The sequence below is a fragment of the Hippocampus bargibanti genome, linkage group LG16 (genome assembly GCF_051943395.1).
Source record: "Hippocampus bargibanti isolate YZ-2025 linkage group LG16, ASM5194339v1, whole genome shotgun sequence".
Taxonomy (NCBI): domain Eukaryota; kingdom Metazoa; phylum Chordata; class Actinopteri; order Syngnathiformes; family Syngnathidae; genus Hippocampus; species Hippocampus bargibanti.
This window is the reverse complement of record NC_142749.1, coordinates 10,699,567-10,725,475: the sequence shown is the minus strand read 5'-3', so window position 1 is coordinate 10,725,475 and position 25,909 is coordinate 10,699,567. Positions and strand designations below refer to the sequence as shown.

Here is a 25,909-nt window from a genome sequence, read left to right as displayed (position 1 = left end):
GTTGCTTTCTCGGTCAGGTGCGTACCAAATGTGACGTCACTTTGGGCATTGTCATCAACTCCAAGACAAGACTTCCTGAATATTCAGCGTGACTCTTAAAACATAAAATATAGCTATATGTGGTGGAATCTTTGTAAAATGTGCTCAGTTGAAGCCATTTGAAGTGATTTTGCAAATTATGGACACAACTTGTCCGGAGGGGTCGGTTGTCCTTTAAAACTGATGGTTAACCCAAATGGCGCAGCAACACGTGCATTAAATACGCTTGATTTTCGTTACAAGCTTGGGCACAGAATGAACTGAGCTCATTAGTAAAGGTTCCCATTAAACAGAAAAATGTCATTGTACACTGAACACAAACGAGAGAGGCCGTTATCAAACTAAAACAAAGCCGTAGAAGATAATTGTATATAATTCAACGTGAAATTGAAGGTTTCCATCACAGCTGTGTTTATATGCTTCAAAGGAACAATGTCTTCTCACCAGTTGCTTAGCAACAGACTCCTCCCTGGTCCTGATGTTCCTGTGTTGATAATTGCGGCCTTCTATGTGACACTTAAATGGAAACAAAGAACAATAGCGAGGCATGATACAATTACCGAGGTGAAGGAATAGCTCATTTCCATGTTTGGTGTCGATGAGGCCGGGTTGAGTGTCGCTTGTCCAGGTTGGTGGGGTCACCGTCCTCGTGGGGGGGGGCTTCGGCTCAGTCCCCAGAGAGGCTGACTGGGCACAGGGGATACATGTGCAATTTCAGAAAAAGCCATTAGGGAGTCATTGTGATGCATTTCGTAAAGAGCAAAGGATTTTTTTTGCCTGTAAAAGAGCAACTAGAATATGGATGCTCTCTTGAGGGGACAGACAGAAAAAGCAAAAATGACACCTGTTTAGGTGTTTTAAAGGACAACCGACGCCTCTGGACAAGTTGTGTCCATAATTTGTAAAATCACTTCAAATGACTTCGACTGAGCGTATTTTACATTGTGTGTTGCACCAAGACTACTATTTGATACTAGTTGACACAAATTCCCAGCAGACAAATCAGCCCATTTTCAACGGAGCTTGGGCGCCATTTTGTGCATTTTCTGGGATGCTACATTGGAGTCCTGATGGCTCGAATTTATACGGAAGGACTTCTTTAATCGATTGCAAACATTGATGCTTTCCTCTTCAGAACTATTTCAATCATATTCATAACTAGATGAGTAACAAGAAAGCATCTTTTCCGAATCTTAAGCCATTATTTTGATTCTAGAGCAAGGCAAGACGTCCTGGCGTGACGTCACGAACAAGGGGGCGGGACCTTCTGAAACTCGCCATTTCCGGGGTCATTTTGAAGTAGTTTTGGGACACTTTAAGTCATTTTTATTGGTGTTTTGCATTTGACTAAAAATATCAGGCTGTGTGTTTTGGGTATTTTAGATGCTATAAAACGTTTTTCTGATGTCAGTTCGGAAACAAAAAAATGGTGTCGGTTGTCCTTTAAGAGGCAACAGAGACTTGTTTTTCTATGCTAGTTTCCACTGACCTAAGTCAGGCCTCTTGTAGGATGATCCTGAGAAGGCCGTCGTGATTTCGGTGGAGTTAGACTCCACAGAACGCACCGATGACACGGGCGCGTTTAGTTGATGCGGGATCGGCTTGGCGGCGACGGATGCAGTGTGGCTCCACTCTACACAACAACAACCATATCGGTGTATTTTGCAAGTCTACCGTTACATTCCATCATGAGAGAAGTGTACGTACCAGATTGATCTTCAAGGCGAAACTTGCCAAAGCAGAGGTGGACTCTCCATTGTCTTCGGACATTTTCCTTCATGAGGCAGTGGAAGAGAAAGATGAAAATTCCTACAAAAAAACATTCAGGAGATCATAATTACTGAAAAAAGCGGGTTCATCATTTTAACATTGAACATGATCTTTCATTCAATATGTATCTGTCTACCTTGAATGGTGTTCAGGAGAGAGAATACGAAGAGCATTACTATCCGAGCCGGCCCCCGTGTAAAAAATCCGGCGGTCCAGGTGAGTCCGAGTAACAAAGTAAGAGTAGCAATCCCTTTACAATCTTGCATCAGTCCACTGCGGGCTCCGGCGGGGCTATTAGCCCGTATGTGGTGAATCTGGATCAAAACCACCACAAAAACCTGACAATTTGGTGATATCATTGAGTCAATGTAATTCCATTTCATTGTTCAATTGTTTATATAGAGCACTGAATCTGAACTCACGGCGATATTAAACAGATACACCAGCAAAGCATAGGCGACCACAGACACGTAGAACGTCACGTCATACACACCGGAAAGTACGGTATATGGTGAAAGTTTCCAGTTTGTTTGATTTTTTGTAGACTCACCCCACCCAAGGGCACAAAACTTGAATATGTATGCCGGCACATAGACGTTGACAACTTCTTGTCATTTATAGATGTTGGCGTCTTACTCAAAAGCTGTGTAAGTCAGAACAGTGATGCCCAAAAACTGTGAGGAGATCGCACATCTAACATAGGTGATGACTGTCAGTAGATAGTTATTTGCTTGATCCACGGGAGCTCTGGAGACATCCTTGGCACACACAAAAATAAAAACAATGCAAAAATTCCACTTTAAATAGATCGCTAGAGATAGAGCAATGGAGTGATAGCTAGCTAACTAGCTAAATACGTAGATGGCTAGATTACTAGTTGTTGTAGCTAACTAGCTAGCTAATTAGTGAGATAGCTAGATAGATAGCTCGATAGCTAAATGGATAGAGATAAAAGAATAATAATAAGGGATTTTTGGAGAAAGAATGTTCTCGTTTAAAAACTGCCTGAAACAAAAAAATTCTAGCAAGGGCAATAAGGGCAATAACCTTGAACTTCAGGTGAAGGCAGATGGTAAACTGGTCCAAGGTCTGGATGAAGACCTGAGGTTTCAATATCCAGTGTGGACACTCAGCGGTGAATTCAGCTGCTTTGCCCCACAGGCTGAGCAGAGTTGCTGAATGAGTACTTCAAACACACAATATAACATCAGTGTAATATTATACCTGAGGAGGAAGTGCAATACTTTTATCGCTTCATGATAGTTTTATTATTCAAACTTGATGTATTATGTACACATATTACACATAGATTCAATTTGATGACATTCTGCCCGTTTGATCAGTTTTGGGTTAATAAATACCGTATTATCGCGGTGTGTGTGCATGCGTGTCTATAGTCCGTCATTGAAAAGGGAGCGTTGCTCAGCAAAGTCACTGTGACCACCGCTTTGAATATTTTAGGTTGAAAAATCTCAGGAATCTAGAAAGAGAGGGGCCACCCCCTTTACCCCCCACACACATACTTGTTGGTTTTTCAATCGAAACAGATAACAGATAAACAGAAAAAGTTCAATTTAATACAGATCAATCCTTGTAAGAAAATAGACACTTACCCGGTTAACAGGTACTTTTTCAAACACGAACTGCAAACGACGGTGTTTGAACACTGGGACGTGTGTGAGTGTGTACTCGAATGACAGGGTGAGATAGGAGTGAAGCAGGGAGGGAGATAAAGAGGAACCGATACACATCCTGAATGCAAATTTTATACTGGACATCACTCAAACATTACAATAAAAATCCTTTAAAAACACACATAGAAATCAATGACAGTTATGAAAAGTAATTATTCAATACTTCAACTAAGTATGTCACATATATTGTTTTAAAAATTGTGATGATTACACTTTGAAAAGCATATGGGATTAAAAAAACAATAATAGGCCACTGTAACACAATGCAGTTATAACGTTGTTAAATCATTTAGTCCAGTATTACAAGAGGAAGCCAAAGATCTCGCTAGCAGATAGTTAAGTAGATTGACAGCATCATATATAAAAATATATTTACACACACATACACACATATATATATATATATATATATATATATATATATATATATATATATATATATATATATATATATATATATATATATATATATATATATATATATATATATATATATATATATATATATATATATATATATATATATATATATATATATATAGGGCGGCCCGGTAGTCGAGTGGTTAGCACACCGGCTTCACAGTGCAGAGGTCGCCGGTTCGCGTCCCGGTCCGGCCTCCCTGTGTGGAGTTTGCATGTTCTCCCCGGACCCGCGTGGGTTTTCTCCGGGTCCTCCGGTTTCCTCCCACACTCCAAAAACATGCATGGCAGGCAGATTGACCATTCCAAATTGTCCCTAGGTGTGAGTGTGAGAGTGACTGTTGTATGTCTTTGTGTGCCCTGCGATTGGCTGGCAACCAATTCAGGGTGTCCCCCGCCTCGTGCCCGAAGACAGCTGAGATAGGCTCCAGCAACCCCCGCGACCCTAATGAGGAATAAGCGGTACGGAAAATGAGATGAGATGAGATATATATATATATATATATATATATATATATATATATATATATATATATATATATATATATATTCCAACTGCAAAAAATAATATGATAAACACGAATGGACTTCGCTCAGACCATTTTTCAGTTATGTAGGTTTCTGTTCATTAACGTAATTTAATGCATGATATTCGCAATAATAGATACATAGATAATTGTTATATATATATATATTATATATATACACACCAATGATAATGTTATCGAGCAGCTTGTCGATCCCTGCAACGCTGTTAAGATGTCAATGAAATTAAATGACATCTCTAACACTTTTGCAGCCTCGGGACAGGAGCACTTGGCTTGTTTTCTAGTCGTCGCCGCAGTCGGAGCACAGGATGTCCCTTCCTTTTGCTATAAAGGGCTTGTTAGACAGATTGAGGGAGCACTGCTTACAGTTGAAGCAGTATTCATGCCAGGAGCCTCCATCGTAGCTCACCACATTTACTCCTTTGCCAAAACCTGAGGGGAAGAGAAAAATTGGCCCAAAAAAAGAAGACAAAAAGACCATTGCAACATACAGTCGAACCTCATTAAAAGGTGCCCCAAGGGACATAATGCATCTCCAATTTACAACAGTAATTTGCTGTAATTTGTCCGACAAATGTATCTGGTGTTTGAGTAAATACTGTCCACAACACATAATTCTTTGCATTCTTCTTCTTTTCCTTCCGGCTTTTCCCTTCAGGGGTCGCCACAGCGAATCAGTGTCCTTCATCTAACGGTTTTGTGCATCCTCTTCTCTCACGCCAGCTAATAACATCCTTATTTGCATTCTGTTTAATGTTCCAGGTATTCTTTAACTTGCTATAAAAACTAAAAACCAAAACTAAGAGGAACTCAAGTAAAATTAAACATTTTCATGAAAAAATACACTTGAATAATGAATTAACTCATTCACTGCCAGACGTGTAAAAATGTGTCCATTCCAGTGCCAGGGTTTTTGTCATTGTCACTAAAATTGCAGATTTTTTTCTAAAATTTACAGATTATTGAGAATTAGGACGACATAAACATTCAATGCAGCGTAAGAAACTTTAGACTCTCTTCTCTCATTAGAAAACAAATAATTAATTCCTAAATTATATGGGTCTGGAGTTATATGAGCTTGAAATGAGGGCGGCTGTCCAAAATACAATGCAATCCTTATATATTGGTTTACATAGCGCTTTAACAACAGCTGAAGCTGAAGCATGGAAAAAAGGGAAATGCTGCCCCCTTGTGGAAGGGAAAACATTGCCTGAGGCAATGGCCAGTGCTTTATCGGCACCAGAACAAGAAAAGAAAACCTGAAGCAATTCAGGAATGAGGCTCGATGTCTATTATCTATTATCAATGTCATATTTTCTATATCTATCTATCTTGTCAAAAACACACACAGTCAAATATGAACGCAGGCCCAAAAAATAATGAAGGAACCTGTGATGGCCATTTGGCAGCCGATGCATTTCTTAGCCACGGTGCTTTTGTAGCAGTCCACGCAGAAGACCTGGTCCTGGTGGGTGGTGAAGCTGGACCCGGCCAGAGGCTTGGAGCAGGAGCTACACACGAAGCAGTGACCGTGCCAAGGCTTCCCCTGGTAGTTGACTCCTCCGGACATAATGGGCTGAAAAGGAATGAAGGTATGGGTATAGGTCGGTTTTGAATCCCACATCTACTATTTTACCTCAATTACCTTTGCGCAGGAGACGCAGATCTTTGCAAATTTGCCGTCATAGCAGGGGCTGCAGTAGACGTCGCTCCCTTTGGCGACGAAACTCTGCGACGCCATTGGTCGCTTGCAGTGGCAGCAGGTGAAACAATCGTCATGGAACGAGTCACCTTTGTACTCGACTGTCTGTGTCCCTGGAGATGATGAGGACATGCAGGTCATCGATTCACATACAGCGGTACCTCGGTTTATGAACCCCAAGGCTTACGAACTTCTCGGTTTACGAATGTTCCATTTATGAACATTTTACCTTGGCATACGAACTTTTTTCGTACACGGAGCTGCCTCAATGTGTGATGTGTCGTTCGTCAACGAGCCCGTTCTTCTAACAACAAAATGGCAGCCGACTGTTTTTGTCCGCAAGGTTAAAATATCCCATCAATCAGGCTCCACAAACAACTCGCACAAGCCATCTGGACACTTGATGCAAAAAGCTATCAACCCAGCTAACAGAACAAAATTGATGAGGAACTACATAAAATTATCACAGAGAAAGCACCTACAAGGGATCATTCCTCAAGATGGTGAAAGAAGGTTACGTTCCTCATCAAGTGTTTCATGCTGAGGAAACCGGACACTCCATTCCACCAAGCCATCAACGACCATCATAAAGGTAAATAAAACAACTTTATTGTACAGTACATTTTATTTCTTTAATTATAATACCATAGGGCGGCCTGGTAGTCGAGTGTTTAGCACACCGGCTTCACAGTGCAGAGCTCGCCGGTACGTGTCCCGGTCCGGCCTCCCTATGTGGAGTTTTGGGATACATACTTTTCGACTTACACACTCTGTCTGGGAACCAATTAAGTTTGTAAGCCAAGGTATCACTGTACTAACTCCTCATCCCTGTTGATGGTGCCACTCCAAGGCTTGTTATTTTGACAGCCTCTTTTAGTCGTCTGACCCAGCCAGGAAGTAGTGACAGCTCCGATGAAGGCTGAAGCGACTCCCGAGTACCAAATGCTTACCAGCGAGTATGGGTTTATAGCAGGCATGGCAGCGCGGAGCCTCTTCTCTGGAGCAGCACTTGCCACAAAGGATGCGCTCATCTTTGGTGGTGAACGGCTCCTTGGCCAGTGACTTGTAGCACTTTGCGCATCGGAAACAGTCCTCATGCCAGTAGCGGCCCTTGTGGCTCAGCTCCTGATGAGAGTTAATGTCACATTCTGGTGCCAAATAATAATGTCACAATTTGAGTGTCAACACCTTGGATTCCACGGAGATGGGTCGATGACACTCGTAGCAGCTTTTGGCGCAGAATTTGGTGTGGCAGCGCACGCAAACGGGACGACCCTCATTGCGCACAAACCTCCTGCCGCCGAGGTCCTCGCGGCAGTAGAAACAATGCACGCTCGCTGACATTTTTTTAATCTCTGAAACAAATAGAAAAATATATAGAACACATTCAGGTCAGGCTTTTGGTCACAAATGTGACTTTACAAGTCTGTTGAAAATAACTTTGACATGTAAAAAAAAGTAAGGAACCATATTTAGCAATTTAATCTGTTTACACTTTAAATCACACACAAGGCAGTGGTACTAAATAAGGATAATGCCGCTGCTCACCCGCAGAAAAAAAGGTCTTATCCCATGCCTGTAAGGTGTTCAGTTTTTAAAGATGCTTAGAAATAAAATGTATAATAATAATAATAATAGTATTATTATTATAGTAAAATAAAACAGAATACGTTTCATTTTAGTTTTTGCATATTATAAGACTTGTTATAAGACAATAATTTTTCAACTTAAACATCACACACCTCAGGGATTCGTTGAAATGCGCGTTTGAGGTATGTATATTCAAGAATAACATAAAAAATCATTAAAAATGAGTTCATGTGAAATTCCTGCATTTAAAACTAATCTGCGGTAATTTTTGTAATTTAAAAAGGATTTAAAATGTTCGCACCCTATCAAAAAGAAATTAAGAACAACAATGTAAATCCCCAAAGTCAGATAGTCATGCACTTCAAGAATTAAAACACGTCGCAACTTGATTTAATACCACCAATCACCACTAGAGGACGAAATAGACGTTTGCAATAATAATAACGAGCAGCACTGTGTCGTTGTCAATCAGGAAAAAAATGGAATGCTGTTCGGCGCGTCCGCAAAAAGGTGTGAATTGAATGTAGCAGGTTTCCAAAAGGTTACAAGGTCAAAAACGGTGTGCTGGAATGCTGTGTGTTTATTTTTTATTTTCACTTTTTAGCCGGTTCTTCAATTCATATTTCAAGGTACATACATACTGTACATGTTTCTTAGTCATTCTTGTTGTATGTACCAGCTGCTACCAACAGAGGGCAGTGTAATTCCTTTACCTAAACCCAACTCGAGGTATTGAAAATTAACTAGAAATTAATTCAACATTGATGTCAATGAAAGGCTCGGTTAACCAGAAATATAGATCGTTTATTGTGTTTTAATTTTAGCCTTTATTTTAATACATAACGATCTCACGTCTTACTACTTATACTGTGCTTTACGTTATTCTATACAATATTTATCGTTGAGATTTGGTTATGGATTAAACACCAAGTTTTAAAAATCAATGGATGATTTTGTTTATTATAAAGTCCAATTACTCTGTGACTGTAAAGTGTCATTGATAGTTTTGAAAGGCGCTTATAAATGAAATGTATTCTTATTCTTAATGAATAGTATTATTATTATTATTATTATTATTATTATTATTATTATTATTATTATTATTATTATTATAAAATAGGTGTAGAAGCAATATGTGCAAACCAAACTTTAAGTGTTGTTTATTCTCTGTATGTGTTCCTCCATTGAAGAATGTCAGAGACTTGTTACGAAGGAACTCAGGAAATAAATCACACCGCACAACTTCTTAAAACTTGCCCATTTGGTGACAAAATAAATATCATGCTTTAGGATCTCAAGCCTGTTGTTTTATTACTCCACTAGACTGCGCAGACCAACAGCAATTCTTAGCTGCAGACATAAAAGCAGCCACTCGGGTTAATACAATAACCTGAGCGCCACCAGCATAACAATAAGACACCTATCTGATGGGAACTATTCACTAACAGGAAGCCAGCCAGGAATTCCACACAGGTCGGAGGGAAAAATAAATCATGTTCGGGTGACGTAAGCTGACCTGTTTTAACATTTTTCCCCCTCACTTCTTGTCATATTAAACCACATATTTAAGAGCAGATAGGGATCGTTATCATGTGCAGCTATGTGCTAAACCACCAAGTGAGTGTGCTAGCCTGTGTGGTCCAAGCTTGTCTGGAAGAGTGATTAAGTGTTAAGTGGCAAGAAAATAATGTGCTTGACTGGATTTTCCTACTTAGGCTTGGAATGGTTGTAAACGTTGATACAGGATACATGTTGGTGCACTTGAGAAGAAGTTGTCCTCTTCGAGCACAACAACATGAAATTCGCAACCACGCCAAGGCATCTGACATCATGGATTTTTCACATTTGTCTGCACGACATCTGTGTTGGGCCCGCGTGTTGGCATGAGCTTATCGGTCAAGAATGTAGTGGAACACACCGAAACAGGAAATCTCCATGGCAAGAGCGTTGGCATGGTGAATGTATGACTCCATAGAAACACAAATACAATTTTGATAATGTTATTAAAAATTATGATATATATATATATATATATATATATATCTATATATATCTATATATATATATATATATCTATATATATATATATATATATATATATATATATATATATATATATATATATATATATATATATATATATAAAGTTTTCTTTCAGAAGGGGATGATTTAAGCGTTAAAGCAGAAAGTTGGATGCACCCTCATGTTCAAGTGAGAGTCCTGGAGAGGATGTTGGTTAGGGTTGCAAAACTACTCTCATGTTCCAAGTCAACATTTTTTTCTGTGACAAATCTTGGCTTTTTTTAACCATAGAAAGCTTGATTCTTGGAATGGTTTAGTGTTGTCTGGATGTAAGTTATCTTGAGTTAAATAGTGGGAACAACAACCAGCAGCAGAGCAATCAATTCATTAAAATCAGGGTGCCTGCTTGCTTCAAGTCACTTATTCACAGTTGTGAATTTTATTGTAAAATTGTACATAAATTCAAGAATGACGCGGGTTTTTTTTTAACATAGCTTTGCCAAAAGTCTGCGAGCTTAATGTCGTGATGTGAGAAAAATGCCAAACGCAGGCCAATGAAACTAAAAATCTGGCAGTTTAAATAAAGAAAACGCATTTTTTTTTATTAATTAATGTTTTACACTTTGTATTTGATTAGTTGATTCTGTAAACTTTTTTATAGTAGCTTTGGCCAAAATGCGGTAGAAATGTTTTTTTTTAATCATAGTGGCTATAATCACAGGGTTATAATCAACTCTGCGTGCTTTTATTAATTCAAGACTACAGAACAGCTTGAAAAGGGCTCTTTAAAAGTGCTGAAAATGTACTTAACCTTGACTTTGTCTTGTCATAATCATCATTGTGAATCCTTGCCAATAAAAATCCCATAAAATGAGAAGCGCTCACATTCTCTTACACAAAGTCTGAGAAGGTGGCTGAAGTTTTACAAGACAAGTGATGTAGTTTACGGCAGTGTTCTTTAAACTTTCAAACAGGCCAGGCACCAGCTTTATGGCTTAAAGTGAACAGTACAGTATCACTCTAGCTTCTCCACAGTGCAAGTCATTCATGTTCATGCTATAAGAAGGACATGACCGCAGCGCATTGTAACATCCACTCATCACTTTAAAGATGCATTTGTAGTACTGCATTGCTTTTTAATTTTGCATTTGCATGGTTATTATGGATTTCGACAAGAACTTGAAAAGTCTCCCCAAAATTACCTTTTGTCCAGTCTACAAAAATAAAGTGCAATAGAGGAACGTTGATTGACTTTTGTGAGCCTTTCTTTGGCCTCAACACTTCGATCACTGAATGAAGAAAATAGGAAACTTGCTAACTGGAAACAGACTGCAAGTCTTCCAAAAGTTTCTCTTTAACACACACGGAGACGACCGCGCGCGCGCACACACGCACACACACACATATGCACACGCGGAATAATTTAGGGACAACGCCCCATGCAACTTTTAAGACTCAAGTTTACTTTGAAGTTTTGAGATTTTCGCAAGGCTAACTTCTAAGAAATAAATAAATAAAAAGCAGATGCGTGACAATGAGTTTATCATCATCATGATCAAAGCACGATTGATTATTCCCGGACAATGTATGTGTGCAATTTCTCATTATAAATTCCTAATGTTACACAGCAGATATCAAACACACATGGGTACGGTTGAGACGTTTATGCAAAATAGCGCATACATTTAAATAACACTATGTGCGTTAACTCACAAGTTAAGAACAATGATTTTTCCCGGTCCTCCATCTTACCAGGTGAAGGTCGAGTCGCGTGGCCGCGGATGAGCGTAAAACTGGAGTCGAAGAGGAGGGGGTGCGTGGGGGCACTGAGTCTTCACGACGCAACTCCGGCTGCTCCGTAAACACGTCTGGTGGCTTCGTCTGCTGGACATAAACAACCAAGCCGAGACCAGATTTTTAGTGACGAATTTCAAAATAAAACTTCCGACAACAGAACTTTCAAAATACAGTGTGTGTGCGTGTGCGTGTCGTTGTAGCGTATACAGTGTGTATGATACAAGATTCCCCCCAAAAAAACACATTACTGTACTTCTTTTCCTTTCGGATTTTCCCTTCAAGGGGTCGCCACACCGAATCAGTGTCCTCCATTTTGAGAGGTTTGATACAGTACTCACAAATGCATAACTTGGGAAGGTTACTGTACAATGCATTGCCATACATTTACTAATTACATACCTGTTAAAAATATTACGTAAAAAACATTAAATACATGTATTTTTAGTACCTCAGAACTTGAGAACTATGAAACAGATGCATTAACTTCTCAGTCTCAATGCTGCTCAGCTTCTTAACCTTGTTACAAAGCTGATGAAACGACCTAGAAAGTGTTATAACGTGTGAACATGGGGAAAATAAACAAGATTAATGTTATGTAGAAGACAATGTGTAGTATCTTAAAATGAATCGTTTCAATGTGTATTTTTTTTAACTATGACATGTCTATTTTGTATTGGAGGTCAAAGTGAATCGTCATGAGTGTAAGTCTCCATTTTACAATTATCTAGGACACGTCAAAAGCAAATCTCATTATTGTTAGTGTTTTGTGAATAGAGCTTCGAAACGTGCATTCTGGACAGAAGCCATGTTAACATATGTTTGAAAGCTGATCGTTTTGAGGGTGTATGCTAGCTGAGGAGATTTTAAATTTGTTAGCAAGTTAACAACAATTTTAAGTGCATAGGACCCTATCTGTGCGATTTTTATCACAAAACTATGTATACTCACCGTTTGAGAGGGTGTATTTCGATCAATTTGAAACTGCCTTGGTTGATCCTCTCAACCTGCAATGTGGAAGCTGTGAACTGTTCTGCATCACACAGATATTTTTGTGTTAATTTTTTTATTTGTATTTTATTAATTGGTTCAGCTACGACGAGAATCAAACAGTGCAAAACACGTTTGAATGGATTACCTGACCCGATCAAAATAAACTCACAAGATGAGAAGTAAAAATGCACAGTCTTTGACATTTATTTCTGGTATTTTTGAATGTTGCCAGACAGATGACCAAAATTATAGAATGAGAGAGCAGTAAAGAATAAATCAATCAAATCTTGTCAAATTACTAAATCATATATTTTTTTTAAAGAAACATTCCTTTGGTGCTCACCAACTCCAGTGTTCTAGCTCTACAAAGAGCAAATATATTGTGTTGAACGTGATCGATATGTCAAAAGTATGAAATCAATGAAATCTGTATCTTTTAATCACAAGTACCACGCAATCCAAATTGAGTGGATGATTGTGTAGAAAAGCTGAATTCTGAATACTGCTTAAAAAGATATAGGACAAAATATTTTGGAGGGATTAAATAGTTACCCAGTCTATTAAAGACAAGAGACACTCTTACGGTGTTTGACCAGCCTGCCCGGCACAAACACGACAGAACGAATTTGAGTCCACCAACTACAGAGATGCCTATGTGCAAAAAGCAGATGAATGAATGAAATCCTTTTTATATCGCTACAGTGTAACCTCTGAAACAACGCAATACGCTCCCTTGACTCTGAAATTGTACTTGCTCTTTTTTTTCAGGCTCAGTGTTTGTAGTCTTTCTAGAAATCTGTAAAATACGACAGCCCGGTACAAATAGTTATGGGTCTCCGGGATTACTTCCAGAACATTTTTGCTTCAACTCAATTTTCCTACTTCAGGGGCGTTTAATTTTGGAGGTTCCACCGTTTTAAAATTCCAAGGACAATTACAGTATATTTGACAATTGCGTAAACTGGACACTGATGTACAATATTCGTAGTTCTGATGACATATTGTTCACTCACGTTACATCTACAAAGGAAATAAATCACGTGCACTGTTAGTAGTCAACATCAATTGGTGCATTTAGTGTCAATCAGACAGAACGATCAACTGATTGTACAAATGAAATGTACTAACCAATAGAGGAGTTTAATTTACATTTTAGGCACTTGAATTTGCAAAACACAGCGTGTGTGGTTCATCAGTCAGAATAGCAGAACCCCCCCACGACCCATTCCCCTCGGCCGCAACCTTGTAAATGATGTTCATCGGGGAAGCGCTTGCTGTAAGAAGCAGCTTTGCTATATCACAGAAACAATATTATTTTTTTACACACAGTTAAGAAACTGTGGGTGGAAATTTAGCACCCCGGCCTCCTCTCTCAACATTTGTACAGCGTATCTCACGTGGATGACTCGGTCACGGTGCGCCTCGCCGCCGAGTTGTCTTACTTCTATAAACAAATCCTCATGAAGAAATAAGACGAAAGAACAAATAAATAAATAAATAAATTACGCATGTGAATGAACTACATGCTAAAATCTCTTTTCAGAAAGTATGGAAGTAATAAGTTCTCGTGCAGCTCAGACGTCGCTAACCATTGACTCGTCATCCACCCGTGTTACCTGAACTTGCCTGTGGCGCTTTCACCTTCAAGGATACCGTCACGGAACGCTACTTGTAAAGCCGGACGCAGACCTGTCCACGTGAATATTTTAAGTGACGAGAAACAGTGAAAGCAAATGATTATCCCAAACTTTCAAATTCAAGACAGTGGCTGTAATTACGTGACCGTAAGTATTTATGCAGACTATTTTTTTTCTCTATAAATCATTTTCATTACTAAGTAGATTAGTCATGCTCTCTTAATAGCAGCAAAACAGATGTAGAGTCTGCGGAGCAAGAAAAGCAAACCACCTAAAAAACGTGCGTGCACGTGAAGTGCATCAAATGTTTTAGCAGGATAGACAAAGAGTGTTCATTTGTCAGCCAGATGGTGACTACTATAAGAATACTGCTCATGAGAAAGATCAAATAACACGAGAAAAACAGGAGAGCTGTTTAAAAAAAAGGGCTGAGTTTGTTCAATTGAAAGCCATCAAAATAAAAAGAAAAATAAATTGTAGTCAAATAAAATGTGGCTAAGAAAGGCCCGACGAGAAAAACAACATGTCGGCTTTGGAAAAATGGTCGGGAAATAACAGAAGATACACGACAGTCAAATAAAAATAGCCGCGGCCCGAACATGACTTCTTATACGACGGCTATAATAGCCTGCAGGACTTACAGTCCGGTCACGTGACTACAGCCGCTGCCCTTCAAAGATGGAGACAAAATCAACCAAGTGGCATTTTCAATAATGACGACAAAAAGCCGCAACTCGCCAGTGCAAACCTTTCCTTAGAGTCTGTGCCGATGGGGGTCTGACTGGGGCGGGGAGGGCGGAGGAGGCAGGGTGACGGTGGTCGGGGGATCGGCCGCGTCGTTCATCGGTAGGACCAGGCGGGTGCCCCGGATGGCCACCTCGCGGTCGGCCAGCGCCAATTCGTGATCCAGGCCTTCGTCGCCGGCGGACAGGCGATGGCGCTTGATGCCGCTGGAGCCCGAGCCGTCCGTGCTGACGGTGACGTCGGCGTACATGGAGCTGATGCTGGCGTCGTTCAGAATGAAGTCGGAGTCGTCGTCGTGGAGGGGCCCTTCGTTCTAGAGTGTGGAAAAACACATACAATTTGTTCATTTATGACATGTAGGTAAACAAAGTATTTGTGGCTAATGACAAGCATTCTGATCATTCTCCTGGATTGTGAATATGCTGACAATTACACAAGTCATTAGTAGTTTAAGCAGGTATTTAAATTCAGTATATAAAATTGGCTCATGTTAACATTTCAAGCATGTTCAATCCAAAAGTCAAGCTATAACATGTTCAAACTCACGGTCATTTTAACAATCTTCTCGGACACACCTTTTCCAAGGTGTTATTAAATAATATTGTTAAAGTTCAAACCTCATATGCTTGCGGGCTGGTGAGGCACCGGGCCAGTGGTCCGCAACAGGCGGGCAGAGTAGCGGTGAGAGGGGGGCCGCTATGCGTCAAGAGGGGTTTCAGGTAGCTGCACGAAAGGTGTTAAGTCCTTGAACAAGTGTCAAGCGTTTTTTTTTTTTCTACCACACAGACAGAACTATTGTGATTGGTAAGACGTACACAGCTTCGGACTCAATGAAATAAGATTTGGTGTTCATCAGGGATGAATTTCAAGCCTTTAATATTTAACTATTTTTGTGTTATATTATATTATTTTTATTTCAAGATGGCGCCGCAAAAGTGGCTGCCTTTACATTTACAGCAGCTCCTATATTGGTTTTTCTATTTATTCTTTCTTCTTTGCTCTGTCTTTTCGAACTTTGCTGCTGTAAATTGAGAATTTCTCCAATGTGACACAAATAAAGGTTGTCTCATCTCATCTCTCATGGTGATGGCATCTGGAAGTATGACATGAACATCCTTTCGTCTGCCTAGACAAAGCTTATCTCTGTGACACACGATGACCTGAATGCAGACAACAATTTGAGATATTGTTTCCTATGGAAGCCAGCCATATACCACTAATCGTTACATCACCGTGTCTGTGTGGAGGAGTGGTGGGACACGCTTGATTTTTACCATGCAAAGTACTTTGTGTTGCATTTTATGTCGGAAAATTTCATTCCAACTAAAGTCTGTTTGATTGATAAATCATATGTCTCAAACCTGTGTGATGTGGCTCTCTATGGGTCTCTCGCAAATACTATGAATAGCGCTGTAAATTGAATTTCCACTTGGGGTATTAAATCAGAATTGAAAAAAATAAATGTGAAAATTCCACAGTGCACATCCACATCAAAAGGATACTTGTGATCAAAGTTGTACCAGATCCTGAACGGCCAGGCGCTCTCATGCTTCGTGTTCCTCCTTTGTGAGCCATCCAGCACTCCGGAACTCTTGAAAAGTAGAACATTACGCCGCATGTTTTTTTACTTCTGACTTCAACCTGTAATACTTACCGAGTGGTCCTGATCAGAGTCTACACCGACACTGAGGGGGTGGGATAAAAACACAGTAAGGTGACTGTTGAATAAAACAGACAAATAAATCAGGTCGGCAGCATCACTTACGGAATGCTCATGAAGGACAACATTGGCATGGTGCCGCCTCCGCAGATCCACACAGTGAAGAAGACGATCAGCAAGGTGGTGGAGAACATCATTTGGCGGGCGTAAGTGGCCGTGTCCCGGATGGACAGGGCGAATGTCATCGCCCCACGCAGTCCTTCAGTGGGTAAGAATTAGTGTAAAAATAGGTACAACTCAATAAATTTCAATATCGTACTAAACTTTATTTTATTTGGCAGCTCAATTTAAAAAGTAAAACTCAGGATACAGATTCACGATTTAAGGGGGAAAGGAATTTACCCCCTGAAAAGTATTTTTCTTCAGGTTTTTTTATATGAACTTTATATGGTTCCATATTCAAATTTACTGACCTGCACCAGTACCTACAGGCTGTGATAGCATTCGATCTAAACCACCATTCCGAAACAAATTCAACTCGCGGGAGAACTGTTGTAAAAACGCTCACAATATTAAACCCACAAATGCTGAGAATAAATCTGAATAAATATCTAGGAGAGTTTAAATGTTGATCCGTCAAGTCATATTAAAAGTAGAGTAATTTGTGGTCCGTTGCATCAAAGAATATGAATGTGTGTAACGTGTAAATGAACAAACAACCTCAAAGGTATTCATAAATTGAGCACAGTAGACTTGAAATGCCGTTTTTTAAACCACCCCGTCATCCAAAAGCTTACACAACACTTCCCTCTGTTGGGGAAAAGAGGTAGAGACAGATCATGTGTCTTTTACCACTAGTAAAAATTTGGAACCCAGTAGTCGTGTACCAGTAATTGAAAAAAATAAATAAACGCTACATATAAAGGATACTCCTTCTACTAGTGCGCTGCTACTCAAAAGCACAAAGTACTTGTACATGGGCTTTACTTCCTGTACAGTATATGATAATTGTCCATGTTAAGTACAGATGACGGCGGAAAAAACCTTTTCCTCCATGTCCAGGTTAAGCGCTTTGTTACAGTTTCAGCTGTTGTTCAAGCACTATATAAATCAATATGAATTGTATTATATGGACATTAAACTGGATATCAAGGCTAATAAGTAGACTGCTTCCCACGTCCCACCACATCTGAGCTGCAGAAAACAGGAAGATAACGGCTATAATCCCCACCTGTTTTATTTGTCGGCGGACCAATGCCAAATGGCCAGTGGCGAGGGACCAGTGAATTATAACCTACCTGCAAACATCATGACATGTTGGAAATTTGAGCCGATCTTGTTCTTGCGGCCAAGGTTGAGCAGGAAGGACAATGGGTAAATGTTTGCCGCCCTGCCCAAGAACACTGCGACCTACAGAAAAATTTTGGTGAAGGGCAAAGCGCCATGGCTGAATAGTGAGGGAGGCATGCCGAAGGGGTAAATGACGGGGAACGAAATTGCTACGGATATATCGACGTACATGCAAAAATTGACACACTGCATGGGTTAAGTGATACAATTCAGATTCCCTTGAGACAGGTTATTCATGTGGGATGTTTGTCATGGCAATGCAATAACAAAATAAGCTCAAGACAACCGGATTTGTTTGATCAAGAGTAGGCCTTTTCTAATTATATCGGATACTACTAATAATAATACATTTCATTTAAAAGTGCCTTTCAAAACACTCAAGGTCACTATGCAGTCACAGGGTAAGTTTTTCAGTGGCTGAACAGCGGCAGCCACATGCGCCAGCGTTCACTCAACCCGGAAGTAACTCAAATAGCTAGAAAAGTAGCTAGTTCGCTAATAGATAGATAGGTAGATAGCTAACTATCCAGCCAAATAGCTAATAGATAGCAAATGTTATTTTAATGTTATTAAATCAACCTCATTGCTAATATTACTAACGTTGCTTATGTCACAATAATCTAAATCCTTTTTCTGGGACTTTTTGGGGATGACGGAAATGCACATTCCGAATAAAAAGCCCTGAAAATCTCTGACAATGAGCAAAGTGAAGGATACAAAAGCTCCAACGATGAACAAAGGGTTGAAGATGTGCGACTGGAAGGAGAACAGCGTCAGGCCCATGTAGGAGAAGATGAAATTCTCAGCCAGAAAGTTGAGCAGCTCAAATAACTGCGTTGTGACAGAGAGTCAAACGAGAACACGATGAGACGTCTTGGGACATGATGTCTGTTGGCATTCTTTGTGGAATGGCATGACCCAGTTGGCGCTTACCTGTTTGGTTCGGTCCTGTGAGTCACGAGAGAGATTATTGTAGGTGTAGTGAGCCTGAGTGATCCCGCAAAACAGCACGGCAACCACGCCTGATTTTGGGGCACATTCAGAACATGACGTGACAGTTTATCATCATTTAAAAATAATTCAACAATGATTCGAATGTGGTACCAGTAAAGCCGCAAGCCTCGGCCAGAAGGAAGGTGCTCCAGGACATGAGGAAAAACAGTGCCGTCTCCAGCAAGGGGAAGTCCCTCAACTTGGTAAACTTGGTCACGTGATGGATAGTTAAAGAAAAAAAGAAATCAGTAACCAGAAGATAATATGCAACGGAAATCCAGACATTTTTAATAAAGTTGCTCTCAGCATCAAACGTGCGTTAATAATCAGTCAACAAAAAGGATATAAGCGCCGTCACCACACCGGTGGCCACGCCAAGAGCAAACGATCCGCTGAAGACGCCCAGGAAGACGCCAAAGGATTTGAGCATGGCCATGGCCTCAAAGCTGTGACTGTTGTCCCCCGTAGGCTGATAGGCCACAATGGAGCTGATACCAAAAATGTACACACCCTTAGAAAGAATCAAGGAAGGCAAGAACCACGATGGAATATGGAGATGGGCCGACATCATATCAATCTGAACTCTATGAATATCTGATGAATGGTGATTGAAACAGATTTGAGTCAGTTTAAAGCATGCGTGGGGTTTTCGTTTGAAGATGGGAGCACGGTAAACCAAGGAGCCCTGTGTAGTGAAAAAAGAAATCAAAAACTAACTGGAGTTTGGCCAAAAGAAAGTGCAGATATTTTTTTGAGTTTGGGAGATTTCCTCAAATAGTGGAAACAACTGCCATGCACGGGGCAATGATGCTATTCTAAAAGCACATGAAATTTCAAGGAGCAGTCAAACAACATTTAAAACACAAATGCTCATAACATGTTAGAATAACTCTGCGATTGATTGCTGCATATAATTTTTTGTGTGGTGTCCTTACCACAATTAAACACAGTAGGTATATTCTGAATTTTCTGAACTTAATTTGATTTCCACATTTGTGACGCCCTTTTGAAAAAAAAATAACCAAAGTCAAAATAAATAAATAAAAATATTGAGCAAACATTTATGGTGCCTTTAACATAAACATGTTTTTTTTTGTTTTAAGCAAAGCAAAAACAAACAGAAAAATTCTCGAGCAAACATTTAAATCGAAGTGCCTATAGCCATAATGCATCATTATTACGTGACCGTAATATGTCACTTCTGGAAACTTAAGCAGTAAACAATTAGCTCTGCCTCCAGCGACACTAAATTATTGATAAGAATTGCAAATTACAAAGTAGACAAATAGAGACTCCTCCCGTGACAGCTTTAACAATTTTGTCTCCTACCAATTTTAGGCGGCCTTCAAAAAAGAAATGCCTTGTACTTTTTAGTACACAAAAAGTTGTGTGCACTTTTTGAGGAGACACCTAATGACTCATTTTGTGGATCCCCAATATGCCACCTCAACCAAACACAAAACCCAACCCACAAACCGAGGAACGATTGTCTGGTTCTTCCTCAGCCATTCCTTCTCGCCCTCGGGCCGCACAATTCCAGCCACCCGCCTACTCTGCTTCTCCAAGCGGAGAACAACACTGCATGCATACGTACGGGTAGGCGATGAGCGACACAGACGGATGAATGGAATGCCAGCGGTGAAATGACAGGAACTTATGTTAGTAAATTGCTTATCTGTAGATAATTTTGCAAATAGGTGGGGGGGGGATTCTGGAAATTTGTTTTGATTTTTTTTATCTCCCAGTCAGGTGTCAAGAATACTTACGATGAGAGGACGATGGCCACGGCATCATTGAGCACACTCTCCCCAAAAAGTAAAGCGTACAGGTCCACGTCTACCTTCAGCTCATTGAAAATGGCAAGCACCGTTACTGCAACAAAAAGAGTTAGAAGGTTTTTTTTCCCCCAGAGCAATACAAGTATTAGTATTCACTCTTTGACTCTGTACTGATACATCAAGACCTCTTGTTCACCTTTTATTTATATGACAGTTGAAAATGGGAAAATATCCCTTAAAGGACAACCGACGTCTCCGGACAAGTTGTGTCCATAATTTGTAAAATGGCTTCAAATGACTTCTACTGAGCGTATTTTACAAAGATTCCACCGCATATAGCTATATTTTACGTTTTAAGACTCGCGCGGAATATTCCGGAAGTCTTGTTTTTGAGTCGGTGACGAATCCGTACGTGACATCGCTGAAGAAACGCCCCTGACCGAAAAAAAGGACACATTGTAGCAGTCCTTCCATCACGTCAATGCTTGTTTGGTCTGAAAGCCTCGTGTTGCACCAGAAAGAGCCAGAAGAAGGCTCCATATAAGGAATTTATCAGCCTGTGGAAATGGGCTGATTCATTCCTCACAGGAGGTCGGTGGCCATTTTCTGCCTCTTTTTGGGTGAGACATTTCCCCCCAATGTTGCCTCAAAATGGCACGGAATAAATTCTTTAATCGATTGCAAACATGTATGCTTTCATCTTTCGAACTATTTGAATGATATTCATAACTGGATGTGTAACAAGAAAGCATATTCTCCGAAAGTAATTGTTTTGATTCTCCAGCAATGCAAGAAGTATTGGCGTGACGTCACGAACTGGGGGCGGGACTTTCTGAAAATGCCCAATTCGGAGCTCAATTCTTTGCAGATTTTGGACACTTTAAGTCATTTTTATTGGTGTTTTGCATTTGAATAAAAATATCATACTGCGTGTTTTGGGTATTTTAGATGCTATAAAACGTTTTTCTGGTGTCAGGAAACAAAAAAGTGACGTCGGTTGTCCTTTAAAACAATCCATGTACCATTCACAAAGGTTTTATGATGTAAAACGTGTGAGCTGCTAACTAATTTATTCATCTGATTTTCCTTTTTGACAAATGTGTTTTTAAATGTAAACAACCAAAAAGTCAATCAGCATCTTGATTGACCTTGAGGGGCATAAAAAAAATCATGATGCCGTAGTGATTTTTTTCAACTCATTCACTGCCATTCACCAATTTATTCTGGAATTGAAAATATGACAGAGCACCATTCCCGAAATAGTTTGGGTTTTGTTTTTCCTTACATGGGTGCCGATAAAGCGCTGGGCAGACCTCTGGCAATGTTTTCTCCCTTCCAAAAGGGGGCAGCATTCCCCTTGTTTCCCATGTTAGCGCTTTGTTCCAGCTTCAGCTGTTGTTCAGCACTATATAAACCAATATGTATGTATTACATTGTATTTTGGACAGCCACCCTCATTTCAAGCTCAGATAACTCCATGTAATTTAGGAATTAACTTTTTTTCTGATGAAACAAGAGAGTCTATGTTTTCTTACGCTGCATCGAATGTTCATGTAGTCCTAAAACTCAATATTCTGTGAGTCCTGAAATTCAAGTGACAATGACAAAAACCCTGGCAGTGGAATGGACACATGTTTGTACATCGTCTGGAAGTGGGTTAATGCCAGTGTTGTACCTGGGTCTGTCGCTGATACGATAGCCCCGAAGAAGAGGCAGTCGGTGAAGTAAAAATCTCCCCCAAGCTGGCCCACTACTTTCATGAAGGACACAAATCCGTACATGATGAGCCTGGGGGCCATTAGGGCAAGCTATCAGACACTGGGAGGTTCATTGCAGTTCCAGCATATGGATGTGAATAGACCACTTACCCAATAATAAAACAGGATATAACAGTTCCCACAAAAGCATAGGCCAGAATGGAGCCAATGTTGCGGAAAAAATGCCTCTGACAGAGACGAACGAGGGCAAACATTTGTTAAAATATATAGAACCTGCTATATTAGAACACAGTTAAAACAGTTAACTTTTCACAATTGTGCTTTAGATCAGCTTACCCGTTTTAGACTGTAGCCAGCGTGAAAGATGATTGGCGGCAGCAAAATGTTGAAAAAGACTTCTGGGTCAAAAGTAACCTGAAGAAATGTAGCAGATGATAAATTGAATTGTAGCCATTTTTGTACAACCTTTCTGCAGTTCTTACAAAAGGTTTTAACAAATTCAGATTTTTATGTACGTCGTTGACTTGCAGTAGTAACTGATGATATCATATTTATTTTTTCTATTTCTTATTGTTATTGTTTTCCGGTTGTCAACCATGATGACACATGCCGCCTTGCCTTTCGCAACATTTCGTCATCCTGCACTTGGTGTCCTTTGCCGCGGCTGACTTCGCCCTTCAGCGTGTACTCGTAGAATCGTCCACTGACATTCACTAACAGGGTGGCAGGACTGGCATTGACCGCGCAGCCCTGGACCACGTCGCTCATGCTTGGGGGCACATGGACGCCAAACCTCAGGATCACTCCCACCAGAAGGCCTTCCAAAAAGGAGAGAATGAGTTAAATGGTGTTTAAAGTTTGTCTGCAAATCAATTATTAGTAAAGATAGGCCACCATCTATTTGCATATAAAGGACAATTGTTCCAGGTTTTAGAGAAATAGCAGTTATTTTGTATATTCACGGCCGAGAAACGTGTTTCATATAAATATTGGGGCTTTGACATGTTTTACATTACAAATGCCAAATAGTGTACCCGTTTAAGTAACAGTGCAAAAATATGTAGAAGGCATGATCAAAATCAAAGTCAGCTTGCTTGTCAAATATGCTAAAATGCATGACATACAGCACAGATGAAATTACTGTCCCCTTGGACTCAGCATGCAAGGCACTTATAATGACTTTAACAAACATAATAAACACGAAAACACAAATTTGCCGGGAGAGAGAGAAGCCGCTGCGTGTTCACGCGCCGCCATCTTGAAATCAGTTACCACCATACTTGTTAGTTTTCATTGAATTTTTCTTCTTCTTTTGGTTTTTCCCTTCAGGGGTCGCCACAGCGAATCGATGTCCTCCATCTAACTCAGTTTTGTGCATTCTCTTCTCTCACACCAGCTACCTTCATGTCCTCTTTGACAATATCCATAAACCTCCTCTTCGGTCGTCCTCTCGGTCTCCTGCCAGGCAGTTCAAGGCTCAGCGTCCCTCTTGCGATATAGTAACTCTCTCTCCTCTGGACATGTCCAAACCATCTCAGTCTGGCCTCTCTGACTTTCCCCAAAGCCTCTAATATGAGTTGTCCCTTTGATATACTCATTCCTGATCCTATCCAACCTGGTCACTCCCAAAGAAAACCACAACATCTTCAGCTCTGCTACCTCCAGCTCTGCTTCCTGTCTTTTCTTCAGTGGCATTGTCTCCAGTCCAAGCATCATACTACATCATACATCAGACTAATAAAGGCAAATCCAATCCAATCCAATCATGGCTGGTCTGACCACCGTTTTATACAGCTTTCCTTTCATCCTAGCTGAAACCCTTCTATGACACATCACACCTGACATTTTTCTCCAGCCGATCCATCCTGCCTGCACACGCTTCTTCACCTCTTTTCCACACTCTCCATTGCTCTGGACAGTTGACCCCAAGTACTTAAAATCCTCCACCTTCTTTATCTCTTCTCCCTGTAGCATCACTCTTGCACTTGGATCCCTCTCATTCACACACATATATTCCGTCTTGTTGCGACTGATCTTCATTCCTCTCCTTTCCAGGGCATAGCTCCACATTTCTAGTTTCTGCCCCACATGTTCCCTGTTCTCGCTACAGATCACAAGGTCATCTGACAACATCATGGTCCAAGGAGATTCTTGTCTAACATCGTCAGTCAGCCTGTCCATCACCACAGTGAATAAGAGTCTCAGAGCTTACCCCTGGTGGAGTCAGTTTTCATTTAATTGTTACCACAATGTTACTTGTAGGTGTTTTCACTCTAATTTTGTACTGTGTATTAGAAAGCATCATGTAGAGTGTTGTTGGGTGCATTCTTATGGGGGTGAATGGTTATGGAGGGAACAAGTTGAAGGCATTTCCATTCATTTCAATTCAGGGGTCAGTCCATGAACCAATGTACTGTACAGTACTGCAAGCTGTCAAATTAGCTTAGTGCAGCTAACTGGATGCTAAACGATGGCCTTCGCTGTTTAGCATGGTCGCTGCACGGTGTCAATGGGCGGTTCGCTGGAGACCGGTGTTCTTACCATAGATCATAGCGAGTCCCGTTTCGTGCAAGAACCTAAAGCGCCTGTGCTTGAAGAGCCATATAGTGAGAATGGTGAGCGTCAGAAGCATGATGAATATAAGCAGGTTGGCACTGTCTTGGCGGTGGCTTTCCTCAGCCAGCCTCTCGGTTGCGACGTTGTCCATTGCGTTGCCTTCTCCTCTCCCGACGAGGACGAAGGACAGCAAGGCGAACGGCAGCGACCACAACACCGTCGGGTGTTTGACGTATAGAAGGGGGCTTAATTGCTTAGACGCCATTGTGTCGCTAGTGTTTGCACTGGCCAGCGACAGTTGTAGTATCAGGTAAAGCGCAAATTCCACGTGACAGACCACAACAAACGGATTCCATTTCCGGGCTGATGTCAAAACAAAGGTTTTTCCGGTTATTGAAAATAAGACGAAACGTATCTGATATAAAAATAGAATTAAGACATAACATTGAACATCAGCTACAAATAAACATAAATATGCTTTGAAATCCATTGAATGGTGGTGTTGATTGCATTGTATTTATCAATGAGGTGGCAGGGCTTGATTCCATTGTCATATAATAATCATCATCATAATCCATACTTGTATTATATGGATAGTTTATTTTCACTATATATATCTCATCTCATTTTCCGTACCGCTTATTCCTCATTAGGGTCGCGGGGGTTGCTGGAGCCTATCTCAGCTGTCTTCAGGCACGAGGCGGGGGACACCCCGAATTGGTTGCCAGCCAATCACAGGGCACACAAAGACATACAACAGTCACTTTCACACTCACACCTAGGGACAATTTGGAGTGGTCAATCTGCCTGCCATGCCATGCATGTTTTTGGAGTGTGGGAGGAAACCGGAGGACCCGGAGAGGGCCCACGCGGGTCCGGGGAGAGCATGCAAGCTCCACGC

The 25,909-nt window shown here is 40.6% G+C and overlaps 3 protein-coding genes across 6 annotated transcripts; all 3 read right to left on the bottom strand.

The window, feature by feature from the left end:
• Window positions 1-375: 375 nt before the first annotated feature.
• On the bottom strand, window positions 376-3,888 carry LOC148886441 (adhesion G protein-coupled receptor G6-like). Of its 3 annotated transcripts, none has more exons than XM_089017674.1 (7): window positions 3,423-3,888; window positions 2,857-2,995; window positions 2,360-2,567; window positions 1,946-2,123; window positions 1,747-1,848; window positions 1,529-1,672; window positions 376-722 (listed from the first exon to the last, which is right to left on the bottom strand). In XM_089017674.1, the coding sequence occupies exons 3-7, from the start codon at window positions 2,399-2,401 to the stop codon at window positions 376-378; spliced, it is 813 nt and encodes a 270-aa protein (XP_088873800.1). In that variant the 5' UTR covers window positions 2,402-2,567; window positions 2,857-2,995; window positions 3,423-3,888. The 3 variants fall into 3 exon arrangements, with proteins under 3 accessions (XP_088873800.1, XP_088873801.1, XP_088873802.1); XM_089017675.1 differs by having other exon boundaries at window positions 412-523; window positions 600-722; window positions 1,946-2,567; XM_089017676.1 differs by having other exon boundaries at window positions 600-726; window positions 1,946-2,567.
• Window positions 3,889-4,445: 557 nt separating this feature from the next.
• Window positions 4,446-11,672, bottom strand: fhl1b (four and a half LIM domains 1b). 2 transcript variants are annotated; one of them, XM_089016749.1, is made up of 6 exons: window positions 11,538-11,672; window positions 7,362-7,528; window positions 7,124-7,298; window positions 6,117-6,286; window positions 5,861-6,047; window positions 4,446-4,903 (listed from the first exon to the last, which is right to left on the bottom strand). In XM_089016749.1, the coding sequence occupies exons 2-6, from the start codon at window positions 7,515-7,517 to the stop codon at window positions 4,752-4,754; spliced, it is 840 nt and encodes a 279-aa protein (XP_088872875.1). In that variant the 5' UTR covers window positions 7,518-7,528; window positions 11,538-11,672; the 3' UTR covers window positions 4,446-4,751. The 2 variants fall into 2 exon arrangements, with proteins under 2 accessions (XP_088872875.1, XP_088872877.1); XM_089016751.1 differs by having other exon boundaries at window positions 11,499-11,653.
• A 1,003-nt stretch (window positions 11,673-12,675) lies between these two features.
• LOC148886439 (sodium/hydrogen exchanger 6-like) lies at window positions 12,676-25,329 on the bottom strand. Its single transcript, XM_089016497.1, has 16 exons — window positions 24,994-25,329; window positions 23,071-23,270; window positions 22,789-22,866; window positions 22,603-22,679; window positions 22,410-22,522; window positions 20,723-20,828; window positions 19,303-19,444; window positions 19,068-19,173; window positions 18,897-18,985; window positions 18,681-18,794; window positions 17,912-18,023; window positions 16,719-16,872; window positions 16,608-16,638; window positions 16,456-16,544; window positions 15,571-15,676; window positions 12,676-15,266 (listed from the first exon to the last, which is right to left on the bottom strand). The coding sequence occupies exons 1-16, from the start codon at window positions 25,271-25,273 to the stop codon at window positions 14,964-14,966; spliced, it is 2,100 nt and encodes a 699-aa protein (XP_088872623.1). The 5' UTR covers window positions 25,274-25,329; the 3' UTR covers window positions 12,676-14,963.
• Between the last annotated feature and the right edge of the window lie 580 nt (window positions 25,330-25,909).